This window comes from Populus nigra, chromosome 16, assembly GCF_951802175.1.
Source record: "Populus nigra chromosome 16, ddPopNigr1.1, whole genome shotgun sequence".
Classification (NCBI taxonomy): domain Eukaryota; kingdom Viridiplantae; phylum Streptophyta; class Magnoliopsida; order Malpighiales; family Salicaceae; genus Populus; species Populus nigra.
In genome coordinates, this window is record NC_084867.1 from 10,198,467 (window position 1) to 10,212,287 (window position 13,821).

The 13,821-nt window shown below is 29.8% G+C and overlaps 1 protein-coding gene across 1 annotated transcript; it reads left to right on the plus strand.

The window, feature by feature from the left end:
• The first annotated feature begins 11,430 nt into the window (after positions 1 to 11,430).
• On the plus strand, positions 11,431 to 13,370 carry LOC133675539 (transcription factor MYB61-like). Its single transcript, XM_062096951.1, has 3 exons — positions 11,431 to 11,886; positions 11,999 to 12,128; positions 12,234 to 13,370. Exons 1-3 carry the CDS (start codon positions 11,754 to 11,756, stop codon positions 13,084 to 13,086), a joined length of 1,116 nt encoding a protein of 371 aa, XP_061952935.1. The 5' UTR covers positions 11,431 to 11,753; the 3' UTR covers positions 13,087 to 13,370.
• Positions 13,371 to 13,821: the final 451 nt, after the last annotated feature.

A 13,821-nucleotide genomic window follows, 5' to 3' on the forward strand; every position in this document is an offset into this window, starting at 1 on the left:
AAATGGTGAAGAATTAATTCTCGTTATTTTTTTATGTGCTTGAGTCCAAGATAAATACACACATGATAATTAAACTCATACTACTTTGTTAAAGTTCAATTATGACTCTTTAATTTTTTATTGTATAAACTACAAGAAAATCTCATTTTATTTTTATATGAGATAAAAGGTATTAGGTTACACAAAAACATGTCAACCAAGTGTTTTTTTAAATCCATTTTTATTTCTCTAACAATTTGTTTTAATCATATTAATATTTCATGTTAATGAACTTTTATGAGAGAAAGACTTTTAACACAATTTCAACCTTAAAAAAATGAGTGAACCTCACTTTAAATTTGACATAAAATATGCTCATTAATCATTAATGTTCTTTAGTTTTCTATTTAAAAGGTCGGGTTTTTTTACAATAACACAATTGATTAATAAAAATTAAGGTAATTGACTTTTTTTTCATATATAAAAGTTTGTTATATTTATTTTTGAGGTTTTGATAAGGGTTTTATGTAAACTTAGTCTATTCACTGTATCAAGTGATATTCAAGCAAATTTAGCCTAGCTTATGGATAAAGTGATAGAAACCATTCTAATGATATAAATCAAGGGATGTAGACCATTTAGGTAATGTACCGGTCCATGAAGTAGTTTCAATATAAGTAGAACAAAAGCACAATTTTCATTTTGAGCAGTTTGATATGAGTTTCACAAACGTATAAGGTCTTAATGTTTCAAAATTTGATGTTAATAAGTATATTTTGTTGGTATAACCAATTTGATTAAGTTGTGGTTTTGGAAAGAGATTAAAGTAGATTTGAAGTACTTATTAGTGGCATGAAAGACTTAAAATTTTTATAGTAAGTTTAAGAGTAGATTGTTTTCAAGTGGAAGAGTCTAACACGGATCATAAACTTTGTAGTTTAAATATTTTTGTTGTGATCTTTCTATAATGTATTTTTTATATATAATTTATTGCTCTATTTTCCCCAAAGTTTTAGTTGTAGTTGACATTTCATATAAATTAAAAAAGTGCAAAGTGTCATTTCATTTTTTTTTCAAATTACTTTATGTTATTACCCTTTATTTAAATATAAATAAGATATATAAAGTAGATCACATACGATATCAAAAAAAAATAAAGGGTAAAAATGAAAAATAAGGATTCACCACCTAGTTTTATTTTAACTAAAAGCTACAATTGGTCTTTAAAGTTCTACGTAAATAATAATTATGCTAAAAGAAAAATATACATCACCCTAAAATATCTTGCCTAGTAGACTGTTTGGAACCCTGTGAATTGAATTAAAGTCATAGTGTTAAATTAATTTTTGTGTTTGAAATTCTTTTAAGAATATTGTTGTTAATTCCAAATGGAATTCAGTTCATAAAAAAAGTGTAATTGCAAATTAGAGAAGGAACCTCTGATTTGCTATAATAATTCCTCCTAAAATTAACATTTAAAATAATATTCCAAAAATACTCACTTCTTCTTTCCTCCCAAAAAAAAAAACCCTACAAAATAACTTTACAAAATAACTTTATCTCATCAATTCCAAATTGAGTATTATTTATTATATTTAACTAATTTCTTGCTTCACTTATTTTCTTTATGTCTCTCTTTCTCTAAAACCAAAAAGAGACTCAATTTGATTTTCAATGGCTAGCTTGGTATAGCTAGAATGTGGCATAAAGCCTCTCCCTTAAATTTTACCTAGACCAAGAAATGAAATCATCTCCCAAATAATCCTTCAAAGGCAAGATTTTTATACTCCAATAATATACTTACATATTAAAAAAGACTCCCTTGGGATAAGTTTTTAAAAGGGTGTTACAAGGAGAGGAGTTGAGGGCTTAAAGTGAGTACTCCATGAAAGGTTACATATGATGATGAAGATATTAATTAGAGCTAAAGTTTCTGCTTATCTTAACAAAAAGAAATAATTTAAGTAACAAAACAATTTTTGAAATTAAAGGCAAAATAATCAATATTGTTAATTTAATTTATTTCCACATGTATTCTAAATAGTATAATTCAATTTGATTTTATAGTTTAGTATTTTATTCCAAACATAAAAATTATAATATGCTATCAATTGAATTCGAATTTACTTATGAATTGAATTTAATTCAACATATGATTTGGTTTCAAGCAACTTATAAGGCATTGTGCTTGTTTAATGATAAAAATACCAAGTATGCTCGTGCTAAAGTTGGGCTAAACCGATATGTGTATTCTCATAAAAAAAAATATTATTAAACCTAAAACAGTGATTAGAGACTTTAGCCAAATAATAAGGCCTAATACTCCCCTTCAAGATATAAATGTTACAAATGTTGGACCTAAAATAATAGTGAATGTCAAATTAGGCTTATAGCCTTTCTCATGCTATGCTTAAAATGGGCCTAAATGCCACCTCTCACACTTAATAGATCTTTTCAGGTCAAGTGGTCCTAGCCTAACTTCACTAACAATGATGGAGCTATCTCCTAAAGCATGAATTTTTTTAAAAAAACAATTGACACACATTGATGATGATGATGATGATAAGAGAAACATTTAATAAGCAAAAGTAAAATTTATTTTTTAAAAAATTAATATTGTCACCACAAGAGTGACTTCGTTAGCAGAATAAAAATTTCTTGTATGAAAGAAAAGTGAATAAAAAAGGAACCTTTCAACTTTCTCTCTCTCTCTCTCTCTCTCTCTCACTCACACACACACACACACACACACACAGACACAGAACCTATTCTGTTAACATACTACTCTTGAGTTAAATTTAAATCACAAAAAAGATTTATTATTATTGTGTGAACAGTAAAAATGATAAAGAAAAATAATTTTTTATGTGTGAAATTTAATCCTCATTGTGTCAATGTTGATTAATCTATAAAATTAGCTTGTGAATCAAAATAAGTTATTATGCTTAAAATCGTCAAAGACTTAAAAAAGAGGCTAAATTGTGTTATAGCAGTTCAAAATTTAACTATATCTTATGATATAAAAAAATGAACAAAAAATAATTTAGTGTTTTATTATTATTATTATTATTATTCTTAATATTATCATTAATCAATATAATTATTATTTTTAAGATGATATTGAGATGATTTATAAACTTTTAAAAGAAAATAGAAATTTACATACATTTTGTGTTTTAGACCGAATGAAAATTTAAAAAAACAAAAAAGATTTACTATTTTTATTAATACAAAGCAAGCTTTTAAGTTTTGAGGTTAAACTGAGAAATCAATGAAGATAAAATTAAACTCACAAGGCAAATCAAGATTTACCAAGAATTGGGGTAATCCCTTACGTAACAAGATGACATTACCTTACGAGGACACGTCAACCTCGACGACAATTACTGAATAGACGATGTGTAGTCTACTCTACTGTCATGGCAACAAATTCCAAGACAGACTGATGATCGTTGACGCAATTACTTACAGCCTTGATTTTGATTGCCTCTGATTTTGACTATACGGTGTTTGCGAGCCTCAACATCATCGTCATGCTACGGCCTAGTTTTTGTCTGAACTCTAATGGGCCCACATGCTGACATAGGAATCTCATATTGCCTATTAATTATTAATTAATTAACAAAACTTAGATCACAGGGCAAAAATACTGTTGAATCACTGTGCTCTCGCTGGATTCGTGTTTTACTTCTATTTTTCTTCTTCTTTTGCTGTGATAAATTTTCCGTTTTGATTATTATTTTTTTTATTTAAAGATTCAGGGACTAAATTGCACTAGTAGAAGAATGATCAGCCCCTTATTTTCTTAAGTTTCTAAATTTTTATTTCTCAATTTAATCCTTTCAAACCGAGTTTAATTAGATTTGGATTTCACAATGTGTTTTGATTGTTTAGAAATGCGTATCTCGTGTGCAGGAACTGTTTTCTATCAGCACATGTGTGGCTTCTTTCAATGTTGCTTCTTTGATGGTTTTATAAAAGCACGTTTGAGAGTGTAGTTATGGTTGTTTTTTACTCGAAAATGTATTAAAATAATATTTTTTTACTTTTTAAAAATTATTTTTAATATCAGAGCATCAAAATGATCTAAAAATACCAAAATAATATTAATTTGAAGTACAGAAAAAAATAAAAAAAATTTAAATTTTTTTAAAAACACTTTTAAAACGCAAACACAAACAGAACCGAAATGTCTCAATAAGGCCAATGAGGCCGTCCTAATGATGTAACATGTGTAGCTGCTAGAGGCAATTAGCATCCTTTTTTTTTTCCCTCTTTCTTTCTCTCTTCTTGATTTATGTGGTCATTCTCTTCAAAATAGCAATAGTCCTTTCATTATATTCTTTTGTCAACTATGAACCTTTTTTTTTATTTTTTTTGTTTGGAATCTTTTTTTTTAATTTAATTTTTTAACATTGTATTAGTTGAGGATTGAGTTTAATATTTTTTTTTTGCTTTCTTTTCTTTAGAGTTATCCCTATCTTTTAACTTGAGTTGCGGGTTTGATAAGTTAACTTAGATTGACTAGGTTTTTTTCAATTTTTTCAATTAGATTTTTTTTCAATTTCCCCTTTTAGCATTGGATTGGTTTGGAAATTAAGTTTCGTAATTCTTTTTCACCTTTTATTCTACAAAATTAATCTAGTCTTATGACCCGAGTCACGAGTTTAGGGAGTTAGCCAAGGATGAATCAAATTATCTTTTGTTTTTTTATTAATTTTTTTTTAAGTTTTGACATTCAATATTTAGTTGATTTAGAATTTAATTTTATGATTTTTTGTTTATTTTTTATAAATCAGAATCTTATGTTCATTTTTCATGAATAATGCATAAAATATCAGGAAAAATAATTCTAAAAGAGAGATACGTTTGCAGAAGGAATAGACAGACTACCAATTTAAAGCATATATAAAATTATTGATTGACAAAGTCATATGATTCCATTTGAGAAATTTATTTATAATTGAAGTTGTCATTTTAGAATGAGAAGAATAGCTTCTCGACAAAGAAAAACATAGGGGAAGACTTTTAACCCTCAAAGTTGATTAGTGAAGTATTTGATATTGTGGTATAAAATATATTTTAAAATAGTTTTTTGTTTTAAAATTTATTGTAATAAATGTTTTTAGATTTTTTTATTTTTAATTTTAGTACATCAAAAATATTATAAAACATAAAAAAAAATATTTTAAAAAAACACTTAAAAATAGAAATAGAAGCTTTGTGAAACAAACAACCCATCAAAGCTCGTTCCACTTGGAAACAAAATTTTAATAGAAGCAACTTAAATTTAAGTGAAAAAAAAGGCATCTTTCTTTGGTAATTGCAAGGAAATTCTGTGCTCTGAGTTAAAGTGTGAATTAGACTTCTCACCTCATTGCACGAGAAATAAGTGAAAGTAGTACTACTTGGATTTTTTATCGTTTGACTAATAAAATTCAGCTAAAAAAAGATTAAATTATTAAATGGGATTTTAAAAATGATTTTAATATTACTCTTTCTAACAATAAATGGTGAATAAAAATAATATTGAAATAGTGATGGGCATGGAGATTATCTTTAAATAAAATATGTAAAGAACAGGCACATGTATTTTCTTCATATTGAGAAATTTTAATTTTAAAACTTCCCTTTTGTTTTTGGTTCCTAGAACCTCTACAATCTACACTTGCAATTTTCCAATCTATTTTGCTTCACACCACTCACTTTTAAGCACTTATTCTTTTGCTAGAGTCTTGGAAGGGTAAAATTAAAAGAGTGGTGTAGAATGATAAAAGAGTTTTGAAGCTTTTTTAAACCAATTACCTTAGTCGCTTCAAACCCTAATGGGACGATAGAAGATAAGTAATCCAAATAGGAAAATTAGTCCTATAAATCCATCATTTTTTCAATACTATTTGACTCAAATTTGATAAATTCTGAGCAAACTTTAAAGAATTCTATAACTTTATATAGTTAGTTGATGAATTTTGAAAATTAATTGTTGAAGATAATTATTAAAATTGGGCTTCACGAGCATCTTCAAAAAATATCTCATGATAGGTTCAGAGGATCCTCTGATACTTAAATTAGTATTAGTATAGGTTAAAGGAAACCTTTGAAATAGTGTGTGTGTTTGCACGAAAAATGTAAAAGATGGTGAGAGATTCAAAGGAAAGAATGTGAGCTCCTTCTATCTCCATATATTTGTGAGTGAATTGATTAGTTTAGAGTTACACTTGATCATTCATGGATCTTTAATAAACTCACAAATCACATAAATTTGCATGGCGTGAAGAGTAAGCATGCAAGCATACCGTGTAGTCTACTTTTAGGGTTAATCAAATAGAACAATTATCTTCATTATAGATGACCATACAATCAACTTGTAAAACATGATGTTTAGTTGGGTGGTCTATTGGGTTTCATGAAAGTATATGAATGCAATAAAAACAGTAATTTAATTTATTTTTTATGTTCTAAGAACCCCTTTAGACAATCTAGAGTCGTTTAGAATTTATACAAAGATTATATGAAGATCAAATCTTCTTTCTAAAATTTGATCATTTTCTTTAAGGTTGAGTTGTCGCAAACCACAAGTCATCCAAGTGTTCGATCTCTAACTATAATCCACACGAACCACCAATGAAAAATCTCTTAAGACCTATTTTAAAAGAGATGGATCGATATACCTTTAAGTACTAACTCTCTATATTTATTTTTGGTATTTTTATGTACGCATGTCTTATAACTTACCTAGTTTTTTTCTCTACTAAAAACTATAAGGCATATGATTCTATTTATAGAGAAATTCTAATAACCCTAGGGGTGTTCAAAATAACCGATTAACCGAGAAAACCAATAAAATTGAAGAAAAATTAACCGAAAAAACCAAACCGAAATGAAAAACCGATTAAATCGATTGTCAAAACCATAAATTTTAACAGGTCCAGTTCGGTTTCGGTTTTGAACCGAAAACCGGAACAAACCGAACCAGACCCATTAAAAACCAAAAGTTACACAAATCTCTAACATATAAATAGTTAAATTGTAACCTAACCCTAACAGTTAATATAACATTTCTGTCTCTCACAAAAAGTCGCCGCCCCCTGTCAATTAATTTTTAATTTTCCTTTCCCGGTTTCCCAATCTTTCTCTCTAATCTTCCTTTCCCATTTCTCAATCTTCGTTCCCACTTTCCAGTGGGTTTGTTGAAAGAGCTTTCAATGCAAAGGTCACATTTTTTCAACTTCACATACGAAAATTGATGGCAAAGGGCAATGGAAACCATAATCTTCCTCTTTTTCTTGTTTTTATCTTTCCTCCTTTTTCATTCTTAGCTGTCTTTCTTGTGGTAAATATTGGTGGTAATGGTTGAGATCGATGACACTAATGGCAATGGAAACCATGGAGGAGTTATTTTTAGATATTAAAGATAATTATCCTTCATCTAGCTCCATTAAAAAAGTTTATGTCTTGAATTTCTGTGCTTTTCATGCAAAAGGTGCTGTAAAATTCATCTTCTTTCTGTGCCTGTGTTTTCCTTGCCATATGAAAATTCTGGATGATGGGATTAGGTTTCCCGATTTTTTGCCAAAAAAACCGAATTTAACCGAACCGGAACGGTTCGGTTTGAACCGGTTTTCGGTCCGGTTCGGTTAATATTTCACAAAATTAATGTAATTCGATTTGGTTGGTTTTTTGAGTCTAAACCGAACCGAACCGAACCATGAACACCTCTAAATAACCCTATAAGTGATAAAATATCAATTTACTCCTTGAATAATATCACATATATTATTTCAATATAATTTTAAAAATTTATTCGATCAAGACTCACTTGATTAATCATCATGATTTAATTTTTTATCAATAGTTCTTATTATTAGTGACCTATTAGGTTTCGAATATGTTGACCCAAATATAAATTATAATCCTAATCAAAATAGGATTAAATAAATTAAATAATTTAATCTATTATCAATTTAATAATTAATTGATTTATATTTGAAGATCAAATGCACCGTCTAGAAACGTTTTATGATCCCTTAAATATTAGAAAAGTCATATATATATGGTTTGATTTAACCTTTTAATAAGCAGTTTTTTGGTGTAATTATTATCCTCTCATCAAGAACGTTATGATTTTAACATTATAGCATGAAGTGTGTCTGCTCTATCAAATCATGTTTGTTCTCAACACTTCTAGTCAATTTAATAATAGATGGTTTTAATATAGCATTGACTAGAAACATTTAAGAACAAAGCTTTAATGCAATAAGAATCTTGTAATTACAACCACTTTATAATTGCAAATAATTTTATCTCAAGGACTTTATCTTTACTTTTTTTTTTTTGCATGCATGTTCCGTCTGTAAAGCCATCGGTACATTTATTAACGATGGACTTACCGATAGACCAAAAATTACCAACAAGTGTTTTTTTACGGACATTTTTTATCTGTGATCCCATTGATAAAATAATCACAAACGAATTATTAGTATAAATACAAATAAAAATTTTTGTTGATAAAACTCTTAAATCTGGTGGTGAAGGTCCATGTCCATTGTGAAATAATCATGGAATACCTGCTTGCCTCCCTTCCTTCCCAAGTGCTACATAACATATATGTGCTTAAAGAGAACAAGTTGAGAGCACTTTTTTTCGCTCCTTTCAACCTATCTTAATTAAAGCTTCCTCCTTTTAATCTAAATAAATAAACAAATATTGTACAAGTAATTTACTAGCTATATATTGAATAAATAAACAAATATTGAATCATAAGGCTATTGATATTGAAGCAAATTTAATGAAGCAATAATTGGTAATTAGAGAAGCAACCATTAATATAATATTGTAGATAGTAATCATTTCCACAGCCTAAAAATGTAAAAAGAAATGCCAATTTTAGAAACTCTACATTGCCATGCCATAAACATAAAGATAGATAGTATTTGTCGCAAATAAATGTCGAAAATTGATTATCACATTTACTTAGAACAATTAGCGGTTTACATTAGACGCTTAAACACTCTTGATTAAGAGTAATTAATTAGGAGTTGATCTTCTGATGGATACCTTCTTTTCGTAAACAACTCGTTAACTAACATTATTATTTATTTGGATTTATAAAACTAATATATTAAGACATGATGTTTTCTTCCACATCTCGACAAGTTGTTTTTCACGTGTGACCGAAGATCCTCATGGCCCATTATTAATTGCGAATGTATGGTATGCTTTTTTTATTTTTTTCCCATAGAAAATAAAATAAAATACGGTGAAATTGGATAAAAGACAAACGAAAAAGTTAGGGCATGAAATGTAGTGGTTAGGTGTCTGGCTGGCTACGTATTTTCCACTATTCTCCTACGTGTGCCTGTCGGTGGCTGATACGTCCATTGATGGCTACTGAAGAAGAAAAAGAAATGAAGAAATGTAGAAGAAAAAGGCATGGGAAATGAAAATATTGGTTTGATTGCTATTGGAGAAGATAAATAATAATTAAAAAAGGGAGACAAATCACATCATAACATTCAAGAACTCTCTTGAGCTAACATGAAAGAAGCCTATGGTTTATTTCTGAGTTTCAACCTATTCAACCTGTTTTTCAAAATATTTTATAATTTTTTTTATTTAAAAGAATATTAAAATAATATTTTTAAAGTTTTTTATAATTATGATGTGCTAATATAAAAAAATACATATAAAAACATTATTTTAATATATTTTTAATTCAAAATTATTTTTAAAAAATACTATATCAGACACACACTATATTAATAAAAGATTGATGTTCAATTGCAATTGAGGGTCTAGCCGTTGTGGTCAATCGTGTGACTTGTTTCGCCCCCGTCTCGGGTTCGATCCTCTATGTGCACGTCTGTCACCCCCGCGGTGCCTTAGCTGCTCCTGGGCTTGCAGGATGTCCAGTGGGCCGTGGGGAATAGTCGTGGTGCTCGCAAGCTGGCCCGGACACTCCACGCAAATAAAAAAAAAAAAGATAGATGTTCAAAAAAATTACACAATTCCTGAGCAACAAGAGTGTATATATGAAAACAATTTCTACAACATCATTTGTACCGTGAATGAACGGTAAAAATAGGTTAGATGAATAGTGAATGTTATTTTTTTTAAAATTTTCTTTGTTAATACGTTTAATTAATATTTACGGCACCCAAAAAAGAAAAACGAAAATAATGTTTTCCATTTGCCTCCGTCTTCTTCCTAACGTTGCTCCTTCTTTCTAGATGATTTTCTTTGCCGAAATCTTTGGCACTAGCTAGGAAGTAGCTCCTTCCTTAAGAGTCAAACATGTTATTCGTGGAGCCCACAACACTTGATGCACTGTTGTCGGCCGTCTTTCTAATCTTTTTGTTGGATCAAAAGTTTAAAAATTAAAAAAAAAAAGGAAAGAAAAAGAAGAAGTTCTGTTTTTATTTTATTTTATTTTCTTTTTGGTTTTGAACAGCGAAGAAGAAGAAGATTTGGAGTACTAAAATGGTATGATTTTCTAAATGATCCCTGCCTTTTCTTTGTACCTTATTTCTTTCTTTTTTAACATGTTATTCATAATTTCTTGAAGAGTAATTGTTTGTTTAATATTGAGTTTAAAATTTTTTTTTATTAAAAATTGATTTTTTTGTTTTAAATTGATTTTTTTTAGTGTTTTTGGATTGTTTTGATGTCTTTATGTTAAAAATAAATTTTTTAAAAAATTATCTTAATACATTTTTAAATAAAAAAACAATTTAAAAAGTAATATTTATCATATTTTCAAATAACTCATGCATGGATATTATGGATAGTCTTTACTTAAAAAAAAAAAAATAACTTTGTCTCCATATGACTTAAGCTTTTAATTTCAAGTGTCTTTCATTAAATTTTGTAAATATTTATATATACATCTTTTCTAGATGATTAATTAAGTTTGATTGGATTGTATAATCTATTAAATATAATTGGATCTAATTAATTACTTCTTAAAACGTCCAAAAAGCCACCAAATTAATATCATTCGAGATAGCTTCACCATAGTACTCAAGAATATATAAAAAAAAAACAGATAAAAACCCTTTTCATTGGTGAAACAAAAGTAAAGATAGATAAATAAATATATCCAAGATATATAGTTTTATAAAGATTTTCAATTCTTTCAAATAAAAAATACGAAAAACACAGGTTTTTTTTTCTCTACTATATATTTAATTATGTCCTTTCTATTACAAGATAGTAATTAAAGATATAAAATTAAATTGTTACATGACGTAATTAGTGTCGCCGCATGAGGTTTGAAGAACGAGACACCCACGTAATTCAGACTAATAATATCTTTGTTACAGAGCATAAATGTGTAACTGTGTATTCTTATTAAAAATGTACACGTTTATGGAGTTGTTCTCATTTAATTCTCTCCCTTCCACTTTCTATATTTTTAGAGACAGAGATTTCTTAAAAACCAATCCATGGTCCAATGCAAAAGCAGCACCAGATTTTGCGTAAAAACCACTTGATTGCTTCACCTTCCTCAGCCCCTTCTCTCTCTGCATCTTCCTTCCCTCCCTCCCTCCCTCCCCTCTCTCTATTTTAACGTCAATCCTAAGTATGGCTTGCTCCTCTTATTCTCTTTAAATCACCTGAACAAACTCTTGACTTTTTCACTCATACAACTTAGGCATAAATGTATACCAACTCCTCGTTTATACCTTTCCATCTTGTTATATAGCGGCTGCTGCAGCTGCTTAGAGTTTTCATTGATAACATACTGTCATATCGCTGTAATCTTTTGAGCAGAAATGGGACGACATTCTTGTTGTTTAAAGCAAAAATTAAGGAAAGGTTTGTGGTCACCTGAAGAAGATGAGAAACTGCTCAATTATATAACTAGATTTGGTGTTGGTTGCTGGAGTTCTGTTCCTAAGCTAGCTGGTAACAACTCCTCAAATACTATTGGCATTTTTGTCCCTTAATATTCGAGTTTCATTTGTCTTGGTTTTCGTAAAGTCTTAACATTAAGTACTGTTTGATTTGATTCTTCCAGGTTTGCAAAGGTGTGGAAAGAGTTGCAGGTTGAGATGGATAAACTACCTGAGACCTGATCTTAAGAGAGGAATGTTCTCTCAGCAAGAGGAGGATCTCATAATCAGTCTTCATGAAGTTTTGGGTAACAGGTGTGTATTGATCCAATAATTATATCAACTAAAGAAATCTAAAACTTCAACTTTCGATACACAAATGGAAATGGGAACTCACTTCTTTTGAATTCTTAATTGCAGGTGGGCTCAAATTGCTGCACAGTTACCGGGAAGAACAGACAATGAGATTAAGAACTTATGGAATTCCTATCTGAAGAAGAAGCTTATGAAGCAAGGTATTGACCCAACAACCCACAAGCCTCTATGTCAAGTGGGGGTGAAAGAGGAGAAGGATTGTACAGAGAAGGCATCTTTCCAAATACCACAGTCTAAAGGGTTGCCAATCGTATCAAACTTCACTGCACAAGAGCCAGCATTTCTCATTAATGATACTACTTACAATAGCAGTGGATTACCAGAAGTTTCAAGAGAGAAATTTCTCAACAAGCAAGCCTATGATCCTTTATCCTACTTTGAATTCCCTGCCGGTATTGATCTAACTGGGTATAATTCAAGCCTTTCAAGTGTGTATCATCCAACTGTTAGATCTCTTGATCAAAACCAATTTGAAACAAGTTCAAACTTTGGATTCACTTCAATGCCAAGTTTAACAAGTTTTGACCATGGAAGTATGAGTGGGACAGATTTCTCCGATAACTCGGCTTCAAGAATGAGTTCAATGTTCCTGAACGAGGCAAAGGAAAGTTCCAGTAACAGTTCAAACATCAGCAATTATGCAGGATACCAGATGAACAATATGGTGGAGAATGCAGCAGCTTTCTCATCATGGGATTCTGATGATCATAAGTTAGAGTCGGTGTTTCAATATCACCAAGTCAATGGGATCAAGACAGAAGAATTGAAGCCGAGCCCATGGCATGAAGCTGGACGGCTCCATACTCATCAGAATTCAGTAGATTTCAATAGCTATCCGTTAACGTCGCTGTCAGAAGATATAACAGGAGCAAATTTTGATGTCTTCCACCAGATATGAACTGTAAATTCATTAATTTACCCCCCGCTCTCTCTCTCTCTCCAAACAAATACGTGAGATGTTGATAGTACAGGAATGTTTGAGATTGTCTTTTTTCTTTTTGGTTAACCAGATTTAAAAAAAAAAAAAACTAAGCTGATATTGCTTCTCTGAATTTTAATCTGCAATGTTCCTTCTTGTTTTCTGTGTACTTCTCTTTTTCTTTCTGTATTTGTTTTCAGGACAGTTCAAAATAATGTACTTACTTACAAGTTCAAGAGTGAAAACTAATTTTGTGGTCATAATCTTTAATTAGTTGGTGTCTAACTAACCATCATTATTATATATTAGCTATAATGCTATTTTCATGTCTGTCTTTTTGCCGGCTTAAGCTATCTACACACACCGTTTATATAGCAAAAACCTCGCCAATTTTTAAATCAATTTCCCTTGCAGGAACTTTTAACAGCAGACCAAGTTGGACTCCATCACCATCATAAATAAATCAGTATATAATGTATTGAATGTGCATGAATCGTGGTGTATATGTATAAATGTATACTTAATTTATAATCAGAGGGGTGGTGTGGTAGGTTTTGATTGTGATATTTTTGAAGCTCTGGCAGAGTCTTAATAACAAAATTATCCAGGGGCCTATAGTCGTATCTGAGATGCTGATTTCCTAGCATATAATCCAGCTGCTATTCCAGGCCCCTCCATTTCCATGCATTGGTGTAGCGAGTCCCTCCAAAAGGC